At 43.9% G+C, this 27,879-nt stretch overlaps 2 protein-coding genes across 2 annotated transcripts in view; one reads left to right on the top strand and one right to left on the bottom strand.

Annotated features, from left to right (window-relative positions):
- Positions 1-27,879, bottom strand: part of LOC139392792 (pyridine nucleotide-disulphide oxidoreductase domain 1) — a 783,634-nt gene that overhangs the window by 372,487 nt on the left and 383,268 nt on the right. The gene's annotated exons all lie outside the window — the stretch shown is intronic.
- On the top strand, positions 596-27,879 carry LOC139392894 (dopamine receptor D4 related sequence). The gene is made up of 5 exons (XM_071141216.1): positions 596-768; positions 15,242-15,573; positions 16,158-16,270; positions 19,637-20,343; positions 27,436-27,879. Exons 2-5 carry the CDS (start codon positions 15,289-15,291, stop codon positions 27,636-27,638), a joined length of 1,308 nt encoding a protein of 435 aa, XP_070997317.1. The 5' UTR covers positions 596-768; positions 15,242-15,288; the 3' UTR covers positions 27,639-27,879.

Below are 27,879 nucleotides of genomic sequence, written 5' to 3'. Positions count from 1 at the left end.
AGAATGTAGAACCATGTCTATTCTACGAGTTCTATTTTTGTAGCTGGCAAGAAGCCCTGAATCACTGATTCAGGTACAGAGGCAGTAAAAGAGGGGTGGAGTCAGAACATAGCGAGACCTAGTGATAGGGCAGCAGCTGTTCTTTGAGAGTGAAGGGAGCGGGTAGGGGTGCACAGCAGCCTTTAACTGTTAACCAATCACAGAGGCCTTAGGCAGATCATGAGTAATTAAGCAAGTGATGGTCCCTCAGCATCCAGAGAGAGAGGGAGAGAGATGTACAGAGAGACGGACAAAAGTGAGGAAGGAAAAAAGAGAGAGAGAGAAAATAGAGAGAGATAAATAGAGAGAGCGAGGGAAAGAAAGAGAGAGAGAGAGAGACAGAGATACATTTAGAGAGTGAGAGGCGAGAGTTTGTGAGTTTGAGCACACTCTCTGTGGCTGAGTCTTTGAAAAGGGAGACGATGTGGGCTCAGTCATGTTGTGTCATATCGTAAATGTGAAGGCAGAGGGACAAGTTTCTGACAGACGGCTCAGCAATAGTAAAACTCTGCACAGTTGCGGCGCGGGAGGAGATGGAGTAGTGAGTAGTGAGTGTGAGTGCGGAGCGGGTGAAAACAGCTGTTGACGGACAGTTTTGTGGAGCTGAGTGAAGGAAAGCAGCGGAGCAGACAACATCAGGGCTGACTGAGACAGTTTGGACTGGGAACCTCGGAGTGACAGGGATAACAGGATTGATAGACTTCATGGGGTCAAAGGCTTGATGTTGATGTGAGTACGTTTTTTTGCCTTTTGTGTTATATTTGTTGTTCTGTGTTTTTGGATTGTTTTACTCTTGTTGAAAATCAAGTCCTCTAATACCAAAAAAAAAAAAACATGTGTAATTGATACAAACGTGATGAAAAAAAAAAGTCTGCAGAAAATGGTGAAAATGGTTATTGGAAAATGGTGATATGATTCTGCATATTAATACATAAAGTGGTTGTTATACCCAAATGTTCAACAGTATAAAACAAGTCATTTGAGTTTTCAAAATGGAAAAGCACACTATTGGTATAGCAGAATATTTTTTCTTCCAAAGATTGTCATATTAAAGAGAACGATTATACTGATTTCTTAATCAAAACAGATCAGGCATGATTAGTATCAAGACAGAGAGAGCAGGTGCAGAACTGTGTTGTCCTCTATCTAATCATCTTAAGGGTAGCATCTCTATTCACCACTGAGTTTGACATCAAAATATATTTCACCCTTATTTGCACCATTAAACATCTCTGTGGAGAGTGCATACGTGTAGCCTTCAACCAATAAGACAGCACACTGCTGGCCTCCTCTGACCAGTGTGAGCCTCAAGGGGAGGGGGGGGGTAGTGTCAGATTCTGTCTGTGAGATAAGACCCCCCCCCCCCCCCCAGGGTGGCATGGTGCACAAAAGGAAATAACCACAGAGCCTTAAAGCCAATCGAAAACCAGCAGTTACTCATTTAGTACTTCCCAGACAATTACAGAATTATTCCACGTAGAAATGTAGTTCATAGAACACTTGTTCTCTATTAGTGTGAGGGGTGAGAAAGACCAGCGTCCCAACTATATTTCAGTATTTCCATTTCTAAGAAACCAAGAGACTCTAGCCTACTGGAACACGCTCCCATGGCGTGCTCCTACTGTCTCCTGCTACACACTACAGCACAGCCACATGTAGGGCATACGCAGCATCATAACCCCTTGTTAATACAGTCCTGGCTCCGTTGCTATCTTCTCTAAACCCAACGCCACCACGCTTCCTAGTAAGCAGCTGTTGGCACAGTTGGTCGCAGCAGCTCCGGGGGCTTAATTTGGACCCCCTGCCACCCAGGCCACCACCCAACACCACCCAGTCCAGTTTGATGAGCTCTGGATGGGCTCCAACACAACGAGAAAGGCCTTGCGTCAGCCACAACTGGTGAGCCACATGTGCAACATTTACGGAGCGATAACATGGGACAGGACAGGTGGTTCGCAAAAACACAGTTAAAGGGAAATGAAAACATAAAAGAGGCTAATTCAGCAAACATTTTTTTTCGATATTGATAAACAGAAAGTAAAATTTAATTTCTTATCTGTCAGACTGTCAGTAGACTATATAGAGCTGTCAATGAAACTGACGGATAGCGGACTCTGGAAAACAGCAATGCTTTAACGGAAAAGACTACCCAGGTTACATAAGGTTACATAAACTACGCCTAACTTGACGTCAGAACATTTAAGGAGCAGAAAACAAAAGATAAACAACTTTCTTCTTTAGACAAGCTTTACCTTCTACTAGGTTCCCAAGGCACCACACTGTGCAGCTCTCTTTAACAACTGTCTCAGGCGTGGAAAGATTTCCCAGACCCTCCCTTTGACAACCATGTGTTCATATTATTTCAGTTGAACTTTTGATACTTAAGTATATTTAAAACAAAAATACTTTTCGACTTTTACTCAAGTAGTATTTTACTGGGTGACTTTCACTTTTACTTGAGTCATTTTCCAATAAGGTATCTTTACTTTTACTCAAGTATGAAAAGTGGGTACTTTTTCCGCCACTGGCCAGCAGCAACATCTTGACTGTTGTATTCCAAAAAAAAATCATAAAAACTGCACTTTTTCTTTTCTACTAGCACTTTGCTAATAACTATTTTATTGAGGGAAAATGTACTTACTACGACGGTGATATTTAGTTGGCTCGCCTAGCTATCTTAATCGACTCTGTCCAATTTAAACCTTCATGGAGGGAAGAGTAGAGAAAGTATGGTTGCATCCCAAATGGCACGCTATTCCCTACATAGTGCTCTACTTTTGACCAGTTCTGCACCTAATGGGGAACAGGGTGCCATTTGGGACACACTTGAAGAAACTCAGATTAAGCCCTCTATAAATCCACATGTCAGGTGAGCTACGGGTTGGTTCTAGAGCACCGAGCATCCTAATATGTCCGCCTGCCGTCTCATTTGCTATTGTTTCGATGAGCACGGTCATTTCAGAATCAATGGGAGGTGCACTGCTAACCTACATGCCATTTCTGGCATCATTGGTATGTATGCAGCCTCCAAGTCAAGATTCAATCAAGCCACGCTCTATACATTCCCTAACATCCCTAACTATACTACAGAATCCCCTACTTAAGTCCTGTCAGATACCCCTGACAAACGTCATCTTCCATTCACGACTGTTGATAGATAAACATAGACACACACATACATACATAAATATAAATATATATATATATATATATATATATATAGGACTCATATATAGGACTTATACCTTTCTCCAAGAAGACCTGTCAGATCAGTAGGCTAGCAGTGAACAGTGACTAGTGGTGGCTTGTTTGGTGACTCATTGTAATGGTTGGAATTAAATGAACGGAAGAGTACTAAACACATTTCAAACACGTTGTTTCTATGCAATGTGCTTGATACCATTCCATTCCGGCCATAACGATGAGCTGTCCTCCCCTCACCAGCCTCCACTGAAACAGACCATGCCCTGTTTTCAGACTGACTGGCTGAGACATGCAGCACATTATGCTGTTCGTTTTTTTTTTTGAGCGTTTGTCGCCTGTTGCAGACATTTTTTACAACATCTGTGGTCTCGCATCACCCGGCGTGGACAGAGAAATGACGTTTCTATATCACGGAGAAATCACCTCTCAATAAATCTCTCACAGACCCGTGATGATTCAAATGGGTCCTCTCCTCATGCAAAACGACAGGCAGCTCATTAGCCAAGTAAATTAAATCTGAGGCCCCGGATCAGCATCATCTTTATGACAAAGGACGTTTCTAGGATACCGACCGGCTCGTCGTGTGTGTGCCGAGACTGGAGAGACACAAGTGTCCAGTTGTTGCTGCTACAGTAGTATTAAAAGACAGCCGGCAGAATACTGACCGGCAGACATCACACCGCAGTAGGCTGACGATGTACATTTTGGGGGATTTTAGCGGGTTCTTTGGCACGGCAGCAGCAGCACTAGTGGTGGCGAGGCCTGTGGAGAGTGGTGTTGAACAAACGGTCACTCGGGCAGCCACAGCCGACAGAGAGAGAGAGAGAGAGAGAGAGAGAGAGAGAGGAGAAAAGGGAAGAGAGAGAAAGAAAAAGGGTTAACAGAGAGACCACAGAGAGAGGGGGTGAGAGAAAAAGAGAGATAGGATGAAAGGAAATTATTGATACAGGAGGGAAACGGGAGAGAGAGAGAGAGAGAGAGAGAGAGAGAGAGAGAGAGAGAGAGAGAGAGAGGAGAGAGAGAGAGAGGGAGAGAGAGAGAGGAGAGAGAGAGAGAGAGAGAGAGAGAGAGAGAGAGAGAGAGAGAGAGAGAGGGGAACGAAAAACTACAACCGGTGATTAGGATAGAGAGTAAGAGAGACAGACAGACAAGAGAGCGAGATAGAGGGCAAATACAGGTCAATGCTGCTGGGGGCACTGTATTGGTATGCAGATGCACACACACATAGGCAAACACATGTCATACGCACTCCATTCCAACCGCATATGAGCTAATAGATGTGACAGGAAGCTAACACATTGCACATACACACACCTGCAACATAAAACGATTATGTCACAAACAGATGCTTTTAAATGGTTTCGTGTTCTTGTGCTTTACGCGAGTGGAACAACACCTCGCCACAGGAGTCAATACAAACACCCAAGCTGACAATCATGCTATCCTCCTCTCCCAATACACATTATGTCGTCTCCATGTTAGCTGTTGCCTGTGGTCCCGCCTGGCTAATTGACAGTTCAAGTGTTGAGGGTGACGAACTGAGACAAGACGAGATGCAGCCAGTCTGTGATGTGTTAGGCGCTTGTAAGCTCACACACCCATGCAGGCAGGGCTCCCAGGACCAGTCCTTTCGGTCATTTCCGTCGTGTAAATGGGTTGAAGAAATGACCACTTAGACTATCAACACCTCTTAAAATGCCATTACACTCCTCTCGCTCTCTCTATCTTGGCTTGCAAATCTTTCTACACATATTGTTAACCCACACCCACTACTCAGACAACACACACAACGACGGACAAATATCTGACCCCGGCATGTCTGTTTCTGTTTTCTGATTCTGACAGCTCCTTGCCCCATCTTCTACTCTTGTCTCTAATGTGTCCCAGCATGCTCTCTGGCCCAGCGCTAATGGCCTCTGTGAACAGAAATGCTGTAAAAAAATATATTTGTAAAGGCAATTAAGCAACACAAAAGGAAATGTCACAGGCTGTCTCCTGTTCAAGTACATCTCAGCAACAGCTAAACACTATTAAGCAGCATCTGCTGTCAAACAGAAAAAGTTTGTTTCAGGCTAGGCTTCAGTTGGAAAACAAATTCAGCAACATAAGGCGTATATCTATGTTTTGTTGTCAAGGCGGCTTGATTTCTCGCTTATATCTCTCTTCATTGCTTTCACTCTGTTTTCCTCCTCTCCCTCTTTCTCTCTCTGTCCATCCCTCTCTCTCTCTTCCCTCTCTTCCTCTCTCTGTCCCCTCTCACTCCCTCTCTCTGTGCTATGGGCAAATCTGGCGGGTGATTTACAGTTTTTCTCAATTGCTAAAACACAATTTCTGAAACCTTGCTCCATTTCCTGAAAACATTAAGCACAAAACCTCATCTTCAAGCACTATTTACATAACCTCTGACTCCTCTCGCAAAATGAAACATTCGCCTCGAAACAGTTCTACCTGTGTTCAAAATCTAACACTGCTCTCAGATCATTAACAAAGTGATCAAAATGATATACACTCTCAAGCAGTCAGTAAACAATACACCGAAAAATAGAAAACACATTGTTCAAAACATACAATTCTCAGGGAGAAGTACATTTTTTATCTAAAAAAATATTCATATTTTTCCGTCATTGTCTTTTGATGAACGAAAACATGTTCCATCATAGTAGCTCAGAATTGATCAGAAATTACTACTCTGCTTTGCTCTTTGCACTTTTGTTTTTTGTTCTTCGTCCTCCTTCTACCCCTATTTTTACAGTACTGTACCCTGCATCTCACAAACTTCTCATTTGTCTCTGTGAAACTGTAATTCTTGTTCTTTGTTGATATGAACCTGCAACCAGTCAACATCTATTGAGCAGTCAGTACTGTTAATAAATGGAAAGCACAATGTTCAGGGCCATACAGTTTGTCCATTGTACAGTATACAGCCTACAATGCACTGTACTACAGTATACAATACTAAAAGGGACAAAAAGGAGTAAACGTGATCAATGTGCTTCTTCTTGTCTTTGGGCTGGGTCAGGCCAGAGGACTTTGTCGACATCACAAGCAATATTGTCCCTCCTGAGGCAACGGGGGAAGAAGCCTCTTGTGTGCCGTATCCAGCCCTGACATGATTCCTCACCTATATCACCACAGGCTAAATCCATGGCTTGCAGCAGATTTACTCTGGTGTAGAGTTGTCTATCATACACTTTCCATTTCCAAGAGGAGAAAAACTCCTCAATCGGATTCAGGAAAGGCGAGTATGGAGGGAGGTACAAGTTCATAAACTGCCCATTGATGTTAAACCATTCCCTTACCTGAGCAGCTCGGTGGAAACTGACATTGTCCCACACTATCACATAGGTGGGAATGGGATTCTCATTTAGCTCTTGAACCTGTAGCTCAAATAAAATATATCTTAGATTGGCGATAAATCTTAGAAGGTGCTGGGTGTTATATGGCCAGAGTGTAACATGGTGATGTAGAACACCATGGTTGCTGATAGCAGCACAGATTGTGACAGGGACTTCAACAATGGCCCGCTGTCCAATCATGTTTTGGCCTCTCCTTCTCCTCTTTGTTAGATTGAAGCCTGCTTCATCGACAAAGATGAACTCATGGGGTCTGTCCAAGGATTCCAAGTCAAATATTGTCTGTGTAGAAATACAATATACTGTATGTAGGATTTTGTAAGTCGTACAGAGACAGTGCTATACTGTAGAGTACAATTAGGCTTCTGATTCACATACAGTGTATGTACTGAAGAGTAATGTCCTTCACATAGTATGTGTTAGTATTGTAGACAATCTGGATTACAGTAAGTGTTTCTGAATGTATACTTACTTGCACATACTGAGCTCGCAGTTCTTTCACCCTTGGTGAGTTGCGCTCAAAAGGTACTCTGTATACTTGTTTCATTCACATCCTGTTACGATGGAGGACACGGTCAATTGTGGAAATGCTCACACTGTCGATTCCCTGGAAGTGTGTGTTGTCACTCGTTCCTGGATTTCTCTGAGTCGTATTGCATTATCTTGAAGGACCATGCCAACTATAATGGCCTCTTGCTCCCGAGTGAATATAGCTGTCCTTCCACCTGCATGTGGCAGCCTTGCAATTCTACAAAAAGTAGTTGTGCAGATACAAAACATATTCATGCAGTCCAATACATACAGTGATTAACTTTACAAATGTCTATTGAAACAGCTGCATAAAGTGTAGTACAGTAAATTTGCAATTACAAATTACTTGTTCTCTTCTCTGAATGTCCTTACTATGGTGGACACAGAAAATCGTCTCAAATTGGGTTGCACTCTAAGTCCTGCTTCCCTCATTGTCAGTCCATGGACAAGAACATGGTCTATAACTGTTGCTCGAATTCCATCAGATATTTCCACTCTTTGTCTTCCTCTTTGTCCTCCTCTTCCTCTTTCTTGCCCTCCTCCTCCTCTTCCTCCTCGTCGCCCACCTCGCATACGCACTCGTCCTCGTCCTCTCACCTTGTTTCTTCTATCCATTCTCAGACTTTCTCCTTCCCACCTTCAACAACCTGTTTGCTCTCTGAACTGGCTTATATTGGTTGTGTCGCATCATTTGAAACAGGTTGAATCAATTTGTGGTTGTGTTCAATCAATGACACGTCTTCTCTATTTGTATTTGATTGTTGCCACTTGTGCTTACCAGTATGCATTACATATGCATTAGAGCGCAGAATGTGTTTTGAGAATGAGAATGTGTTAAGAGTTTTGCTGAAAAGTCTAAGTGAGATCTTCAAATTGTGTTTTACCATGTGAAATGGTTTAAGGTATTGACAACAGACTGCATAATTAGCCAAATGAGTCCAGGCAACTGAGAACTTTGTTCAGCCAATGGGTTTTTAGTGTTTTAGCAATTGAGAAAAACTGAGCTGGGTTGGGCAGAAACACACCAGCATCCATTATTGATAACAAGCCAGAGACAGCATCAATACATCAACCTAAGTAACGTAAAGGTGCAAAGTGGAGGTATATAATTACAGAATTCCATTGTTCCTTTTTAAGAAGAATATCCACCATGGATTAGATTCATTGACCATAATTACTGGAATGGTCTCGTGTTCAGGGGCTGTTGAAGGTGTGTCGGTGCTCATGTTGGCGTGTCCAGAGGTGTGGGGGAGTAGCCGTGGTTGGTTGTGTGATGTATTTTCTTACAAAGATGGAGAAAGAAATGATCATCACTGAACAACATCTCCGAACAAAAGCTGAAAGTTCCTACAGCAATACAGATACACAATGACAGTGGGAAGACATTCGCGCTTCCGATGTACCGTGGTCACAATCACAGCATCTGTAAGGAAACACTTGAAACTTGCAACAAAACAATACTTAGCCTATATAAAAAAATGCTTGTGTGCAACTTTATTTGACAGGGTATGCATGCAGAGATTCAACTTGCCCAAATTATAGTAACACAACAAGAAGTTTTATGGTTATCTAAAATATTTGCTGTTTAAATGAGGGCAGCAGAAGTGAAAATCTACCGATAGGTTCCTCAATAGCCGCTACTGTAATGTGAGTCTAGCTCTCCCGACAATATTCACCTGAGGCTACTCACCTTGATAGTGGGACTTTGGTAGGTAGGTCATCACAGTTGGGCTGTAATGGCACTTCTAGAGAAATCCCATGTCCAATGTCCAACTCTGACAGCCTGACAGACAGAGCGAGAGGGAGGAAATTTGCTTTGACTAATGGTCTTCCGACTGGGCACAGACGTCAGTTCAATGTTTTTATTTACATTTGGTTGCGCTGTCAATCTAACGTGAATTCAACATGAAATCAATAAAAAAAAAACACTATGTCATTGGATTTAGGTTCAAAGTTGGGTCAAAAAACATGAAATGCCCTGATATTGATGGCTTATTGTCAATCTAATCAGTTTTCCACATTGATTTAACATAAAAAACTATTTTTTGGGGGGGGGGGGTTGAAATGGCATGGAAACAACGTTGATTCAACTCGTTTTCGCCCAGTGGGTTGTTTGTGCACTGCAGAGTGGTTTTGCCCAGGGGGTTGAGGTGTTGTTGTAAGAGTGGCGATGGCTATCCACGTCCTGCTTTATCAGTCCATTCCATCTGATCTGATGAACCTCAATAACTCCCACTTTATTCCCCTGTCTTGTTTTGTTCCCTTTGCGCCGCTCTCATTCTAAGCTGCAAGCTCCCGCTTGGTTTGACATTTAAGGCGGAACGCCGAGTCCGCCGACCACGGAGATGAATTACCTGCTACACAGCAGGCCTAGGAAATGCTTTGTGTGTGTTTGTGTGCATGTGTGTGTGTGTGTGTTTTTTGTCCAGATTGCTCTTTTGAAAATTAACCAAGATATTAAACACAGCAGTGAGCTTGAACACCCTCCAGATCAAAATTCACATTTCCACCATGGATCAAAATTCAAAAGATCAATCCGACTCTGCTTGGGACAAATGCTTCTATTTGGCAAACTGTGGCTATTATCAGGATAGATCCCTGAAATAGGAGCATCATCAATATAATCACCAATGAATGCATCTGAACTGCCCAGATGTGAGAAGAAAATCCTTTTTGGACGAGAGCCATAGACACACAGAACATGACAAACTCTGTCTGTACATACAGTCATGTATCAATTGCGCAAAAAACAGTTTGAATCAATGTTTTTTCCACATCATAAAAATGTTTTGATGACGTCGAGTCAACGTGGAAAACTGATTAAGTCATTAACTTAAGGGAATTTCATATTTTTCTTCACCCAACTTCTCACCTAAATCCAACGTTGAAGTCACATTAGTTGACAACTCAACAAAGGTAAATCAAAACTAGGCCGAACCACTCCAAAATTGGAAAAACAAAAAACACTGCTTTCATACCTCATCTATACAAGTGAAATGAGCTGGGACAGTTCGAGTGGGTCTTTTTGTAGATTGTGTGAGCTCTCATGGGTGTCATGGCAACCCTCGCCTGTAGCCCGCAGGAGAAAAAAAGACAGTTCCATATCACAGGAAAACCTGCTCTGATCTGGAGCACGCTCAGTGGGGAGACTGTAGGAAAACCAGATGTGTTGTTTCAGAACAACATGCAAAACAACACACCAAAACAACAATAAGACAGGGAGGGAGGCTGCATACGATGAAATCTGAATTCTAGTTAGAGTTAAAACTATGACACGAAAGAGGGGCCAAGGGAATAGTAATAAACTTTCCTTTAAAAGCTGTCCTAAAACTGCAAAGCATTTTTGGGAATATATCAACAGTCGACTAATGAAGCAAATACCAAAGGATCGTTTTTGGGTGGAGTTTTCCTCTAAACTGCATTGATGTGAAAACACAGATGCCTGCTGTACCATCACTTCAGATGAAAAATACCGGTCACTCTGGGCTACTGAGTTGCAACACAATCAGGTTAAAGAAAATGTGTTTTTATTTTTATATCCCACCTCTTCCATGGCAGGTGTGATCTGTGATGTCACTCAGGGAGACGAGCAATGACTGAAGAGTCGTCTCTATAAAACATGGCTGTCACGGGTCTCAACCAGGGGAAGCAGTTGGCTGACACACACACGCTAAACACGCAGGGTTTATCAGCGGTCGGGACACACATCACGCTCTGCCCGTCTCCCGGCCTCACTTCATCAAGATATGAACAGATTTGGCAGGACTTGCACACTATCACAGGTTACATGTGAGTAAGACCACTAAGCCAGGTTAACATCAGCAAGGCCGTGGGGCCAGACAGAATACCAGGATGCATACTCAGAGCATGCGCTGATTAGCTGGCAAGTGTCTTCCCTGACCCGGTCTGTAATAGCAACTTGTTTCAAGCAGACCATCATAGTCCCCGTGCCCACGAATGCCAAGGTAACCTGCCTATAGCCACCTATAGCCATGAAACGCTTTGAAAGACTGGTCATGACTCACATCAACACCATCATCCCAGACACCCTGGACCCACTCCAATTTGCATACTGCCTTAACAGATCCACAGAGGAAGCAATCTCTATTGCACTCCACACGGCCCTCACCCACCTGGACAAAGGGAATACCTATGTACGAATTCTGTTAATTGACTACAGCACAGCATTGAACCGTATAGTCCCCTCCAAGCTCATCACCAAGCTCAGGACTTCCTGACGGGCAGCCCCCAGGTGGTGAGGGGAAGCAACAACACATCTGCCACTCTGACCATCAACACGTGGGCCCCTCATGGGTGTGTGCTTAGTCCCCTCCTGTAGTCCCTGTTCACCCACGTGTTTGCGGTTGACAAAACGGTGGTAGGACTGATGACAATGAGGCAGCCTTTTAAAAAGGAGGTCAGAGACCTGGCAGTGTGGTGCCAGGACAACAACCTCTCTCTTAACGTCAGCAAGTTAGGAGGAAATGGAGGTGCGAGCACTAAAGAATGAACATGGTCATACACACCCACACAGTTGTGAAGAGGGCACAACAGGGCCTCTTCCCCCTCAATAGGCTGAAAAGATTTGGATCCTCAAAAGCTCCACAGCTGCACCATTGAGAGCATCTTGACTGGCTGCATCACCGCTTGGTACGGCAACTGCAAGGCACCCGAGCGCAAGGTGCTACAGAGTGTGGTGAGTACGGCCCAGTACATCCCTAGGGCCGAGCTCTCTGCCATCCATGACTTCTATACCAGGGGGTGTCAGAGGAAGGCCCAAATAACTGTCAAAGACTCCAGCCACCCAAGCCATAGACTGATCCCTCTGCTACCGCATGGCAAGTGATACCAGTGCACCAAGTCTGGAACCAACAGGACCATGAACAGCTTCTACCCTCAAGACTGCTAAGCAAGACTGATAAATAGCTAATCAAATGACTACCCAGACTACCTGCAAATACCCTTTTTTGCACTAATTCTCTTGCACTGACTCTATGCACACACACTGGACTCTACCCACACACACACACACACATACTTACACTGACACCCCACCACACACATACACTGCATACCCCCACGCACACATAACACGCGCACACATGCATACTGACGCCCACACACACACACACGCACACGCACACACACACGCACACTCACACTCACACACACTTTTACACTCACCACATATGCTGTTGCTACTGTCTATTATCTATTCTGTTGCCTAGTCACTTTCTCCTACCTATGCAGATGCCTTATTCACACCCTTTGACTTTTTCCACAGTTTGTTGTGTTACAGCCTGAATTTAAAATAAATTACTTTGAGATTTTGTGTCACCGGTCTACACACAACACCCCATAATGTCAAAGTGGAATTATGTTTTAAGAAATGTTTACAAATGAATAAAAAGCGAAAAGCTGACATGTCCTGAGTCAATAAGTATTTAACCCCTTCATTACAGCAAGCCTAAATAAGTTCAGGAGTACAAATGTGCTTAACAAGTCACATAATAAGTTGCATGGACTCTGTGTGCAACAATAGTGTTTAACATGATTTTGAATGACTACCTCATCTCTGTACCCCAAACATACAATTATCTCTAAGGTCCCTCATTGAGGAGGGAATTTCAAACACATATTCAACAACAAAGTCCAGGGAGGTAATCCAATGCCTTGCAAAGAAGGGCACCTATTGGTAGATGGGTACAAAATAAAAATAAACAGACATTGAATATCCCTTTGAGCATGGTGAAGTTGTGAAGTTATTAATTACACTTTAGATGGTGTACCAATACACCCAGTCACTACAAAGATACAGATCAGCGTTCAACACCATAGTACCCTCAAAGCTCATCACTAAGTTAAGGACCCTGGGACTAAACACCTCCCTCTGTAACTGAATCCTGGACTTCCTGACAGGCTGCCCCAGTTGGTAAGGGTAGGTAACAACACATCTGCCACGCTGATCCTAAACACGGGAGCCCCTCAGGGGTGCGTGCTCAGTCCCCTCCTGTACTCCCTGTTCACCCATGACCCCATGGCCAAACACAACTCCAACACCATCATTAAGTTTGCCGACGACACAACAGTGGTTGGCCTGATCACCGACAATGATGAAACAGTCTATACAGAGGAGGTCAGAGACCTGGCAGTGTGGTGTCAGGACAACGACCTTTCCCTCAATATGATCAAGACAAAGGAGATGATTGTAGACTACAGGAAAAGGAGGACCGAGCATGCCCCCATTCTCATTGATGGGGCTGTAGTGGAGCAGGTTGAGAGATTCAAGTTCCCCGGTGTCCACATTACCAACAAACTATCATGGTCCAAACACACCAAGACAGTAGTGAAGAGGGCACGACAAAGCCTATTACCCCTCAGGAGACTGAAAAGATTTGGCATGGGTCCTCAGATCCTCAAAAAGTTCTACAGTTGCACCATTGAGAGCATCCTGACTTGTTGCATCACCACCTGGTATGGCAACTGCTCGGCCTCCGACCGTTCGCAAGGCACTACAGTGGGTAGTGCGTAAGGCCCAGTACATCACTGGGATCAAGCTTCCTGCCATACAGGACCTATATACCAGGCTGTGTCAGAGGAAGGCCCTAAAAATTGCCAAAGACTCCAGCCACCCTAGTCATAGACTGTTCTCTCTGCTACCGCACGGCAAGCGGTACCGGAGCACCAAGTCTAGGTCCAAACGGCTTCTTAACTGCTTCTACCCCCAAGCCATAAGACTCCTGAACAGCTAATCAAATGGCTACCCAGACTATTTGCATTGCCCCCCCCCCCCCCCCCACCACACACATTTTAATGCTGCTGCTACTCTCTATATATTATCCATGCATAGTCACTTTACCTCTACCTACATGTACACATTACCTCAATTACCTCGATTAACCTGTGCCCCCGCACATTCACTCTGTACCGGTACCTCCTGTATATACCCTCACTACTGTTATTTTACTGTTGCTCCTTAATTATTATTTGTTTCATTAAAAAAAACATTGACTTCAGTTCATTTTAGTTAATACTTTTTTAACACTTATTTTTCATGAAACTGCATTGTTGGTTAAGGGCTTGTAAGTAAGCATTTCACTGTTGTATTTGGCACATGTGACAAATACAATTTGATTTGATTTTGATTTGATTTGATACCGGCGTCCTTCCTGGAAGGAAATGGCTCTAGGATTTCACCATGAGGCCAATGGTGATTTAAAGCAGTTACAGAGTTTAATGGTTGTGAGAAAACTGAGGATGGTCATCACCACTGTACTTACTCCACAACACTAACCTAAATGACAGAGTGAAAAGAAGGAAGGCGTACAGAATAACAAATATTCAAAAACATGCGTCCTGTGTGGAAAAATGCACTTAAGAAATATTGGGGTAAATCCAACACAACAGGAGTTTTAATATTTTGTGCATGGTGGTGGGCTGCATCATGTTATGGGTATGCTTGTCATTGGCAAAGACTAGGGAGTTTTTTTGGATAAAAATACATGTAATATAGCAGTCTGCTTTCCAACAGACACTGGAAGAGGAATTCACCTTTCAGCGAGACAATAACCTGAATCACAAGGCCAAATCTACACAGGAGTTGCTAACCAAGATGACATTGAATGTTCCTGAGTGGCCTAGTTACAGTTTTGACTTGATTCGGCTTGAAAATCTATAGCAAGACTTGAAAATGGCTGTCTAGAAATGATCAACAACCAACTTGACAGAGCTTAAAGAATTAAAAAATATATATATCATGGGAAAATATTGTACAACTCAGGTGTGAAAAGCTCTTAGAGACTTACCCAAAAAGACTCACAGCTGTAATCGCTGACAATGATGATTCTAACATGTATTGACTCAGGGGGTTGAATACTTATTTTATTGAGATATATTAGTGTTTTATTTTTCATAAATGTTTAATAAATGTTCAAATTTTTCTTCCACTTTGACGTTACAGAGTATTTTGTATAGATCAATGATAAGAAATACAATTAAATCCATTTTAATCCCACTTTGTAACACAACAAAACGTGCAAAAGTCAAGGGGTGTGAATACTTACTGAAGGCACATACACACCACAGCAAACACTCTCCTCTCGCCTCCTCCCTAGATGTTAACTTCAGAGCGACAGTGCAGCCCGGGGCCTCCATCATCGACATGGTCAATGTGACGACATCACCCAGCAGCAATGCCACCCCAGAGGGTCTGACTGAGAGGGGGCTGGTGGTCCTGGGCCAGAGGAAAGAGTATGATTACAACTACTTTGCCCTGGTGCTGGGTGTGCCGCTCATCCTGATCATCATCCTGGGCAACGTACTTGTGTGTCTGAGCGTGCTCACTGAGCGCTCCCTGAAGACTGCCACCAACTACTTCATCATCAGCCTGTCTGTGGCCGACCTACTGCTGGCTGTACTGGTGCTGCCCCTCTATGTCTACTCTGAGGTGAGGGAGGAGTGGAGAGTGTGTTAGTATGTGTGTGTGTGTGTGCGCGCGTGTGTGTGTGTGTGTGTGTGTGTGTGTGTGTGTGTGTGTGTGTGTGTGTGTGTGTGTGTGTGTGTGTGTGTGTGTGTGTGTGTGTGTGTGTGTGTGTGTGTGTGTGTGTGTGTGTGTGTGTGTGTGCGTGCGTGCGAGCGAGCGTGCGTGTAAGTTGACCTTCCCTCCATGACCTCTTAAATTGGGCGTCAGGTAGCCTAGCGGTTAGAACATTGGACAAGTAATCGAAAGGTTGCTAGATTGAATCCCCGAGCTGACAAGGTAAAAATCTGTCGTTCTGCCCCTGAACAAGGCAGTTAACCCACCGTTCCTAGGCCGTCATTGAAAACAAGAATTTGTTCTTAACTGACTTGCCTAGTTAAATAAAGGTTAAAAAAAATTCAAACATATATGTATATATATATTGAAGAAACACATACTGTAGTTTTGCCCAATTTACCTGCCCTGTCTGTCTCTTCGTAGTTTAAAGTCCATTGCCGACAGGACTGACAACCTGTTGTTGGTGTTGTTGTCGTTGTTGCTGTGTTTCCCAGTTCCTGGGTGGTACCTGGACCCTGAGCACATACATCTGTGATGCTCTGATGACCATGGACGTCATGCTGTGCACCGCCTCCATCCTCAACCTATGTGCCATCAGCGTGGACAGGTGAGTCCTTCTGTCTCAACTTCGCCTGGACACTGTGGTAACACAACACACTAGTTTTCAATACCACAATACCCTCTCTGACCTGTCTAGTTACGGTACACTGGACTCTGAAACCTAGTAACAACACATGTCCACCCACAGGGCACAAACTGGTTGAATCAACGTTGTTTCAATGTAATTTGTCAACATATTGTGATGTGGAATATACGTGGAAAATACATTGGATTTAAAAAAGTAATTAACTGTTGTTCTGAGGGCTACATTTCTACCACAGGATTATGTCATCATGGTAACCAGCTTGTCAACATAGGGATATCTTGTATATAAACCTTGAATTTGTACCTCTAAAATTGTCAGATCTTCAGTGTTATATCTGCTGTCCGAATAAAAAAAAACAATAGGCTGGGCAGCACCTCCTACTGGAGAATTGATCTATCTACAGTTACCCAGTTACAGCACGCGCTCCAGCAGGTATATTTCACTGGTCACCCCCAAAGCCAATTCCTCTTTTGGCCGCCTCTCCTTCCAGTTCTCTGCTGCCAATGGCTGAAACGAATTGTAAAAATAAATCAATGAAGCTGGAGACTCATAACGTTAAGCAGCTCACAGAGAACCTCACAGATCACTGCACCTGTACATAGCCCATCTGTAAATACCCCATCCAACTACCTCATCCCCATGCTGTTATTTATTTTATTTATTTTGCTCCATTGCACCCCAGTATCTCTACTTGCACATTAATCTTCTGCACATCTATCACTCCAGTGTTGAATTGCTATATTGTAATTATTTTGCCACTATGGCCTATTTATTGCCTAACCTCCCTTATCCTACCTCATTTGCACACGCTGTATATGGACTTTTCTATTGTATTATTGATTGTATGTTTGTTTATTCCATGTGTAATTCTGTGTTGTTGTTTGTGTTGCACGGCTTTGCTTTATCTTGGCCAGGTCTTAGTTGTAAATGAGAACTTGTTCTCAACTAGCCTACCTGGTTAAATAAAGGTGAAATAAAAAAAATTAAAACCCCTTTGGTGTCCCATCCAGGGTTTTTAACCAAGCCCTATAACTTTGATATTTTACTACTGACTATTACCAATGTGCTATCGTGAGAATGATTGTTGAGAGATCTCCACTTAAAACAAAAAACGAAATAGATTCACTGCTGCTATTGAAGTCATTAGAAAAGGGTAGGTTTAGCAGAGTAAATAAAATGTGACCATACTCTTATCTCTCATATATCATAAATTATGTTATTTAGGCCTATAAGCTATAGGATTTGCAAAGTCATCCACAGCTATTGTTTAATTTCAACCCAGAATTCAACAAAAAATAGACAATACAATAAGGCTAGGGTTTCAAGCTCTGGTTGATTTCTAATTTAATGATATTTAGTGATGTTGAATTGTGTAGTTGGTTGTCAGCACAACCAAATATCAACATTTGAAGGAGATGCATCTTCTGCTTGGATAGTTCCATTTGTGTCACTGACTTAGTCTGCCTTTAATTCCAGTTTGTGTACAAATTAACAATTGATACGTTGGATTCACATATTCATCTCAAACAAAATCAAAGTGAAACTTGATTTAAAGTGTTTTTAAAGTTTGATTTGATCTAGTTCTATTCTTTAACATAGACAAACTGGAATTAAAGCCAGACTAAGTTAGTGGCACAAATAGAACTATCCAAGCAGAAGATCATGTTGATATTTGACAACCAAACACAATTAGATATTACTTTTGTAATACAGTAAATAGCCTAAAGTTAAGGCTATCTTACAAACAAATGTAACCTTAAACGAGTAACACAAACGTGGCCACGTTGAGGAAACTGTAACTATGAATGTATTCTCACGTCATCATTAAAGCGTGCATATTCAAAATGGCATGCATAGCTCGTCTCAGGTCTGTGGAGATCATCACAATTTCTGTAATTATCTGTGCAAAATCTTGAACAGCATTGATCACTTGCACCATGTACTTTTAATGTAATCTCAACTGCAATCCAGGTCATTTGGTTACGCTATTAGATGAAGCACAGTGATCACAGTAATCTTTTCTATAAATAAACCACAAATTAAACATTGTTTGGCACTGGAGTTTGTTTGTGCCTTTAGATGGTTGAAATCCTCGTGATAACACAATGGATATTCAACTACTTTCTTTGATCAACATGTCAACCAAATATTACACAATTATCCATGTTGAAATGACGCGTCTCCAGTACGATTGATGTGTTAACAAAAAATTGCAAAGTACTACTGCAATATCTCTGAGTTATTGGTCGAACAAGGAAAAGATTGATAACACAAGCTCTTCTTCAAAAATATATATTCAAGAAATACCCTGTGTGTGTTCTTTATTCCCACTTATGAAAGCAACACAGAGAGCCATTAAAAACACCAAAAACAATATCTTCAACTTGCAAGTTCAATATCTCTTTCTAATGTCTGTAGCGAGCTCTGTAGAGGGCTCTGTAGCGAGCCCTGTCACTCACAGTAATCCCCCAAATCATTCTGCCAGTCTGTGAGAAGAGCGTAGCTAGACCATTAGCAGACATCACACAGTGAATGCTAACTGATGGCTGTGGTCTATAGGAGGCTAATGGAACCATAGCTCTGGAACCCCCTCATCGACCCAATCATCAAGACCCACTAATTACTCAACACAGCGAGAAGCAAACTCACGCCAACCACCCAGGGGACTCTACCCGAAACAACATCTAAGGGCTCCAAGAGTTTCTAAGGCAAAGCAAAAACAAACCAACTGTAAAATATAAGATAAGCATTCAATGGGTTCCACACAGCACACACTTCCTGCTAGTTAAATGTTATATTCCTAGCGTTGTGCGGTTCGTGAGACTGACAGGTTCTATAGCATTGTGGTGTTGTTAGATTTCACAATGTCATTAATTCAACATGGTATCTAATCAATAGATTGAGATTCATTGGATTAATTAGACAGGAGAAGTAGGGTAGAGCCAGGTTGTGGAGGGTGGAGTTGAGTGGAGTTATGAAGGAAGGTGAATATTATTGTAACGTTATCTGTGGCATTCTAGTGCCTCCACATCTAAGTTTACTTTGAAGGAGGATCACAGAACAGCTTTGAACAACTTTCAGGTTTTTACAAATGCTTCCAAACCAGCCACTGTGTCCTCTGAGTATTTCCCTACTGCATTGGCCTGTTTGAAGTCCCTCCATGTTAAATTGATGCATTCATGTATTGTAAATGTAGGAAATGTTATTTACTTTGATCCATGTCCCAGCAGGTACATAGCCATGGTGGCAGCAGTGCCCCTGAAGTACAACAGGTGTGCTCTATGTATTTTAAATCTACTTTATCCCCTGATGTGTGTGTCCCTGCAGGTACATAGCGGTGGTGGTGCCACTGAAGTATAACAGGAACCAGTTCAGCTTGCGGCAGCTGGTCCTCATTACGGCCACCTGGGTTCTCTCCCTGGGCGTCGCCAGTCCCGTCATCTTCGGCCTCAACCAGGTGCCGGGCCGCGACCCCACCGTGTGCAAGCTGGAGAACGACAGCTTCGTGGTCTACTCCTCCGTGTGCTCCTTCTTTGTGCCTTGCCCTGTCATGCTCTTCCTGTACTACTGGATGTTCCGGGGGTTGAGACGCTGGAGCTCAGGCAGGAGCCGCTCCCAGCTGACGAGGGGAGGAAAAAGGAGCCTGTCCCTGCGCCTCAGCTCCGCCCTGCAGAGGGAGAACGCAGGGGTCAGGGCGGGTGCCAAGGAGAAGGTGGTGTACCTCATGCCCACAGCTCTCAGCCCGATGTCACCGTCGGCTGTATCGATGGCGTCACCCACAGCGACCCTGGGGGTAGAGGACAAGCAGCAGGAGGGTTTGGGGGCAGGCGTGGCGGAGAGCGACCCCATGACTACCCAGATGGACAGCGTTTCGGACGCTGACCCCACGGAGAGGCCACCTAGGCAAGGGAAGAGCCTGAAGGAGAATGGGCTGGCCCATGCTAAGGCTAATAAGAGGGGGCGCCGTAACAGCAAGAGTAGCAGAGTGAGTGGGAGGGAGCGCAAAGCCATGAAGGTTCTTCCTGTTGTAGTTGGTAGGTATGTGTACGTGTGTGTGTGTGTGTGTGTGTGTGTGTGTGTGTGTGTGTGTGTGTGTGTGTGTGTGTGTGTGTGTGTGTGTGTGTGTCTTCCAAGGTTTACACAAATCATACCAACAAAGCTAATTTAGCATCGTTGTTGCAAGAAAACAGGGGGTTGCGGTGAGCTTAAATAGTATTCATTACATAAACATGGGTGGACATGGAAATGAGGGGCTTCTGATTGTTGACACATCAACTAGGATTAAAGCGCATGGCTGTTTGTGATTGTTGCTGTTTCGGTAATCAGTGCCTGTACTGGAGGGTGAATGGTTTCACCTCTTCTCTAAGTATACAGTATATCCAGCTTCTCAAGCTCCGGTTCAGTGTCCGTCAATCCATAGCTAGAGGACTCCTACTCTCTCCAGGAGTGAGAAGAATCGTTTTTTGTCTTAATTTGTTGAACGAATCCCCGCACCCCCAAAAAATGTACAGGACTCCAAAACGAACAAAAACGTCACAAAATGCTGTCATAATATATGCACAAACCCTTCTGAACTTTTCAATAAGTTTGCTAAAATGTCTTAAAACATGTTCTCACTTTGTCATTACGGGGTATTGTGTGTAGATTATTTCATAGTATACACGACAGTGTTACGAGATGTCATAAAGCAGAGTTTAAGGCTTTATTGAGGCATTCTCGTAAGACGGGAATTAAAACTACTTCCCTGAAAAGGTACTCCTCTGACTAGACATTCACGTTATATTACATGGTGTCAGAGGTAGGAGGACAGGCTCACGTTCTACTAAGATAGTGGGCTATGGCGAAGTTTTGACCCACCGCAAAACTTTAGCTTTGATAAACCGACGGAATGGATGGATAGGAAACAACTTTTTGATGAGATTCAAAACCGTGGACCCAGTTGGATCAGGGAGATCAAAAGTACAGGTCAGTTCCCTCATGCCATGGGCAGCGAGGCCGAGAACATTTTCTAATCGCTCACCTTTGCATCAAAGTCTGCTTTCTCATCCTCTGAAAACTGTTTTCCCAAACGGAGTGTTATTCACTAACGTGCCTGTTTCTATCAACGAGTACAGCGGCCTGGGGGAAAAGGCAGAGACATTCATCAGAGCCCTTAGCGAGCTCTCAGAGCATTGTGACTTTGATGCGAATAGAGATCAGCATATTCAGAACCAAAGTGTTGTGGACATAAAGGACTGTGTCCTACACTGGAGTTGATGGCAGATCTCACGTTAGCAACTACAGTCCGTCAGTCAGAGAAAGTTAGAACGCAAGTAAGCCAGCAGGGAGAAGCCGCGTGCTATGTGCAGGAGATTGCACGGGGGCACAAGAAGATTGCAAAACGGCGCAATGAGAACAGAGATTTAAAGGACACGGAGAGTGCAGAAGGAAAATGCCGCAGGTGTGGGAAAATGTAACATAAAGAGCAGGAAAGATGTCCAGCTTTCAACTGGACATGCAACAAGTGTCAGTAAACAAGGCATTGGGAAAGAATGTGTCACACAAAATCAGTTAGTGAATTTATTATGTTCAGATCCGTTAGCAATGCCGATAGGAGTGATGACCAATGGGCAGTGCAAGTTCTCATTGGTGCAACACCTGTAAAATGTTTAATTGACACTGGAGCAGATGCTAGTGGGGCGGCAGGTAGCCTAGTTGTCAGAGCATTGGGCCAGTAACCAAAAGGTTGCTGGATTGAATCCCGAGCTGACAAGGTAAAAATCTGTCATTCTGCAACTGAGCAAGGCAGTTAACCCACTGTTCACCGGGCGCTGTGGATGTTGATTATGGCAGCCCACCGCACCTTTCTGATTCCGAGGGTTTGGGTTAAATGTGGAAGACGCATTCAGTTGTACAACTGACTATCCCCCCTTTCCCTAGTGTAATGCATGAAGAGACATTTGATATGCTCATTCCAGAGAAAACACTGCAGACAGAGTGTGAACAACTAACTCAGCCGGTCAACAGCAGCCGAGATTGGCCTGGTGAAACGCATCGAGTGACGCATTTGACGCATTTGGAGAACGTGGCTTGCTCAACACAGCCAATGAAAATACAACTGAAAGAGAACACACAGCCATATGCAGTGCACACAGCGCACAAAATCCCAAGATGCAGAAGGTGAAAGAGGAGCTGTGCAGAATGGAGGAAAATGACATTGTGGAGAAGGCGATGCAGCTAACAGATTGGTGTGGACCCGTGGTGCCTGTCCTGAAGAAAAAGGGAAAAGTACGTATATGTGTGGGTTTGAAAAAGCTTACTGAAGCAGTGAAAAGGGAACAGTTCATCCTACCACCTCAGCAAAGCTGAGTGGAGCCAGAGTATTCTCAACAAAGGGATCCGGCAAGTGGCTTTTGGCAAACACCCCTACACTGTGACAGCAGAAAGTTGACAACCTTTCTTACACCTTTTGACAGGTGCTGTTTCTGCCGTCTGCCGTTTGGGATCTCGAGCCCTCCAGAAATCTTCCAAAACAAAATGGAGACATTGCAAGGCCTTAAGACATCCCCCGTTTCTATGGATGACATTTTGGTATATGCTAATACTATAGAGGAGCACAACGAGGGACTAAAAAGAGTCCTGCAGAAGATTGAGTCAACCGGACTAAAATTGAACAGAGAAAAGTGAGTCTTCAGGCAAACAAAGCCACGCTGCCTGGGACACCTCATTGACTCATCAGGAGTCAGGTCTGATTCAGAGAAAGTGGAGGCCATCAGCCAAATTTACCCACCAGAGGACTTGCAGGAGCTGAAGAGAGTTCTTGGGATGGTTAAATAACTAGGGAAGTACATCCCCAACCTTTCCACAGTGGATCAACCACTGCATGAGCTCCTGAGGTCAAATCAAATCAAATTTTATTGGTCACATCCACATGGTTAGCAGATGTTAATGCGAGTGTAGTGAAATGCTTGTGCTTCTAGTTCCGACAGTGCAGTAATATCTAACAAGTATTCTAACAATTCCACAACAACTACCTAGTACACACAAATCTAAAGGGATGGAATAAGAATATGTACATATAAATATATGGATGAGCAATGGCCGAGCGGCACAAGATGCAATAGATGGTATAAAATACAGTATATACATATGAGATGAGTAATGTAAGATATGTAAACGTTATTAAAGTGGCATTATTTAAAATTACTAGTGATCCATTTATTAAAGTGGCCAATGATTCGAATTTGTATGTAGGCAGCAGCCTCTCTGTGTTAGTGATGGCTGTTTAACAGTCTGATGGCTTTGGGCGTGGGAGTGGGATCACGCACAGCAGGTGGCGTCCCAGCGCCTCAAAGTATTTCTAACGACTTCCCTAGTCCTGACGTTCGAGACAATTTGAGAAATATCTATACGGCCTGGAGGTTTTCAAGCCAGTGACCACAAGCCCTTGGTCCCACCAATGAACAGCAAAGACTTGGATAATGTGGCTTTACGGTGCCAGAGACTAATCACGCAGCTCATGAGGTTCTAACCCACGGGGGAGTCCGCGCCAGGAAAAACGTGGGTCGTGGCGGACACTCTTGTCAAGGAGTCCGTTGACACTCGCGGAAGAGGAAACTGACACACACACGGACGTAGAGTGTTACATCGCAGCCGTAATCAACAACATGCCTTTTACACAGACAGAAGAACGGAGAGCATCAGAGTTGCCACTGCAGCAGATGGTAAACCACAGACAGTGATCAAGTACATCAGGTCAAGACTGGCCTGAACATGTGAGTAAAAACCCCAGTCACAGTCCGAGATTTTTTTTCAGCGAAAAGTGAAAGAGTACAATGGTATGGTCACAAGAGGGAATCGCATACTAGTACCACAGACACAGCGGGCAGGCAATCTTGATAGAATACACAATGGACATCAAGGTCTGACTAAACGCAGAGAGAGGGCCAACGCCTCAGTATCTCATCAGAGCTAAAGATAAAGGTTATGTCAGTCTCGTTGTGAGCTTCGAAAGGAACAGCAAAGTGAGCCACTCATCTCAACGCTGTTCCCTGACAGGCCGTGGAAAATAATTGCTCTGTATCTATGTGAGCATAACAAACAAAACCATCTGATTATATCTGACTATGACTCCAGATTAATTGAGATACTACACATGCCTACCACCACAGTACACAGGTCGCCCTGAAGCTGAAAGGAACCTTTTCAAGGTATGGGATTGCAGATGAGGTCGTTAGTGACAATGGGGCCCCAATTCCCTAGTTCCGAGTTCAAAGAAATGGCAAATCAGCTTGAGGTTAAGCACATTACTTCCAGCGCGCACAACCATCAGGGTAACGGTCACGCCGAAAGGGCAGTGCAGACCGCGACGAGGATTCTGAAGCAGAAAGACCCACTGTTTGGTCTCATGTGCCACAGATCAAACCCAATGCACGACAATGGGAGCAAGCCCAGCAGAGCTCCTCATGGGTAGAGAAATCTGAATGAAACTCCCAACGTTGGAGAGAAACCTCCAACCTAAGTGGCCCAACAAAAATACATCAGGCTAAAGGACACCGCAGAAAAGAGGAAACAAGCCTTCTACTACAACCAGCCATCACGGGGCGAGACCATTACAGTTGCTACTGCCAGGAGAAACAGTGCTCACCGAAACGAGTAGACGACACCTGCAGGGTTAACAGGGGAAAGCACCACACCCAGGTTTACGTCGTCGAGATGCAGAAAGGAGGAACACTACGACGTAACTGTCGCCACCACCAGACAGTGCCTACCCCCAACTAAAGGTTTAACGCCCGCCGCTCCTGAAAGAAGAGAAAATTGTCTACTGCCAGACAATGGTCAGCAAGAGACTGTTTCACTGACCTCGAGTGACAGCACAAAGACTGCTTGTCAAGGACTTTTACTTACCAAGTCTGGAAGGGTTTGTAAACCAGTTGTTAGACTGGACCTGTGAAGAACAACTATAGAAACCAAGAGACATTGAAAAGAGACACTACAGATCGATATGCATTTTTTTGAGGGGGGGGGCTTTATTGTTCTTTCAAAACCTTTTCAGTAACATTGTTTCTGTGTATTGCTATTCTGAAGTGTGGTTGCTTTCATTATGGTTACACTCAATTGTAGAAGGAGTTAAAAGGCAAATGTGTTAAAGTTAAAGGGGGAGATGTCATAGTATGCACCACAGTGGGAGGTCATAAAGCAGTACGTTAGTTATCTTGAGTCTTTCCGGTGAGACGCGCATCAAAACAACTTACCTAGAATGGCTGTAGCACGACAAAATGTGGCTGTAGCACGACAAAATGTGGCTGTAGCACGACAAAATGTGGCTGTAGCACGACAAAATGTGGCTGTAGCACGACAATTGTGGAATAAGTCAAGGGGTGTGAATACTTTCTGAAGACACTGGGGAGACAATGGTGTTAGACGGTGTTGTTGCTCCACAGATTTAGCAGGATGTGTTGAGCACTATGCTAGTGTTGTTGTTCCACAGATTTAGCAGGATGTGTTGAGCACTATGCTAGTGTTGTTGCTCCACAGATTTAGCAGGATGTGTTGAGCACTATGCTAGTGTTGTTGCTCCACAGATTTAGCAGGATGTGTTGAGCACTATGCTAGTGTTGTTGCTTCACAGATTTAGCAGGATGTGTTGAGCACTATGCTAGTATTGTTGCTCCACAGATTTAGCAGGATGTGTTGAGCACTATGCTATGCTAGCAGGATGTGTTGAGCACTATGCTCCACAGATTTAGCAGGATGTGTTGAGCACTATGCTAGTGTTGTTGCTCCACAGATTTAGCAGGATGTGTTGAGCACTATGCTAGTGTTGTTGCTCCACAGATTTAGCAGGATGTGTTGAGCTATGCTATGTGTTGAGCACTATGCTAGTGTTGTTGTTCCACAAATTTAGCAGGATGTGTTGAGCACTATGCTAGTGTTGTTGCTCCACAGATTTAGCAGGAGGTGTTGAGCACTATGCTAGTGTTGTTGCTCCGCAGATTTAGCAGAAGGATGTGTTGAGCACTATGCTAGTGTTGTTGCTCCGCAGATTTAGCAGGATGTGTTGAGCACTATGCTAGTGTTGTTGCTCCACAGATTTAGCAGGATGTGTTGAGCACTATGCTAGTGTTGTTGCTCCACAGATTTAGCAGGATGTGTTGAGCACTATGCTAGTGTTGTTGCTCCGCAGATTTAGCAGGATGTGTTGAGCACTATGCTAGTGTTGTTGTGAAAAATAGAGGAATGAATAATACCACCCTCCACAGTATAGTCTCTTCCCACAATGCTGGGCCTGTTTGCATACTGTACTAATGCAGGACCGCATCTATCCACTGACAAACCAACTCCTGCTGTGTCTGAACAGACAAAGCAGGGAGAAATAGAGTCCGTAGTCTATGTGTTGTGGATCTAAGCTGTGTCATACCATATGTGTGTGCGCGTGAACAGGTGCGAGTGTTGGCACTTGCTGAATGAGTGGAAAATATGACATACACACACCCGTTGTCTAAGTACATCTATGCACATCTACTCGGAGCAAGTCGCTCACACCATGACTGGCACAGGCCATGTGTACAGGCAGAGCTGACTAACTTTACTCAGTGTGACAACGCTATCATGGCATGTTTGCCGGAAAGGTGATGAAGTGTTACCAGCATTATGGTAATGCAGATCGCAGAACAAGAAGAGGACACTATCTCCTCGGAAACAGCCACTTGATTGCAATCTTCTACCATGGTTCACATGATCTGTGCAAACACTTTTTCTACACACCTGCACACAGAAAATACAAATCCAGTAACTTTATATGCAGTGAGCTACAGTCTGCCTGTCATAGACAGCTTTCCCTCAATGGGACGTCACATAATATTTACCATCTCACGTTATACCAACATACTTGCATTAAACACAACCTCTATAAGCAGTGTCTGTCATGAACACCTTTTCCTCAATGTCATAGCACATTGATGTTTACCATCTCACATTATGGTAATATACTGTAGTTTTGTATCCCTTGCCATGTATTGATTCATTGAAAATACTGACTGCTTCACCTTTTCCCTCTTCCTCCCCCTTTTCCTCCCCCCTCTTCTTCTCCTCCCCTCCCCTCCGCCTCCTCCCCTCCTCTTCCGCCCTCTTCTCACCTATACCAGGTGTGTTCCTAGCCTGTTGGACGCCTTTCTTTGTGGTACATGTGACCAACGTGCTGTGCGTGTCCTGCAAAATCAGCCCCACTTTGATCTCCGTGGTAACGTGGCTGGGCTACGTCAACAGTGCTGTCAACCCCATCATTTACACTGCCTTCAACGCAGAGTTCCGAAATGTCTTTCACAAACTTCTCTGCTGTCGAGCATGAGACCTGAGTTCTGAGATCTCTTTGACAAACTATTCATTGAGATAGAACAACAATTATCTTTATGGTTCAACCTGAGACCTGAATTCTAGAATGTTGCTCTGGGCCATGAGACCTGAATTAAATGATCTTTCACAAAACTCCTCGGTTGCTGGATGTGAGAGGGACTTCTTTACCCAAAGGGGTTTTCCTGGATTTAAGTGCTGGCCAAACGTGAGGTTGTCAAAATGGATGAACAATACAG

This window comes from Oncorhynchus clarkii, chromosome 33 (genome assembly GCF_045791955.1).
Source record: "Oncorhynchus clarkii lewisi isolate Uvic-CL-2024 chromosome 33, UVic_Ocla_1.0, whole genome shotgun sequence".
In the NCBI taxonomy this organism is placed as follows: Eukaryota; Metazoa; Chordata; class Actinopteri; order Salmoniformes; family Salmonidae; genus Oncorhynchus; species Oncorhynchus clarkii.
The sequence above is the reverse complement of the archived record's forward strand: the minus strand, read 5'-3'. Positions and strand labels throughout refer to the sequence as shown.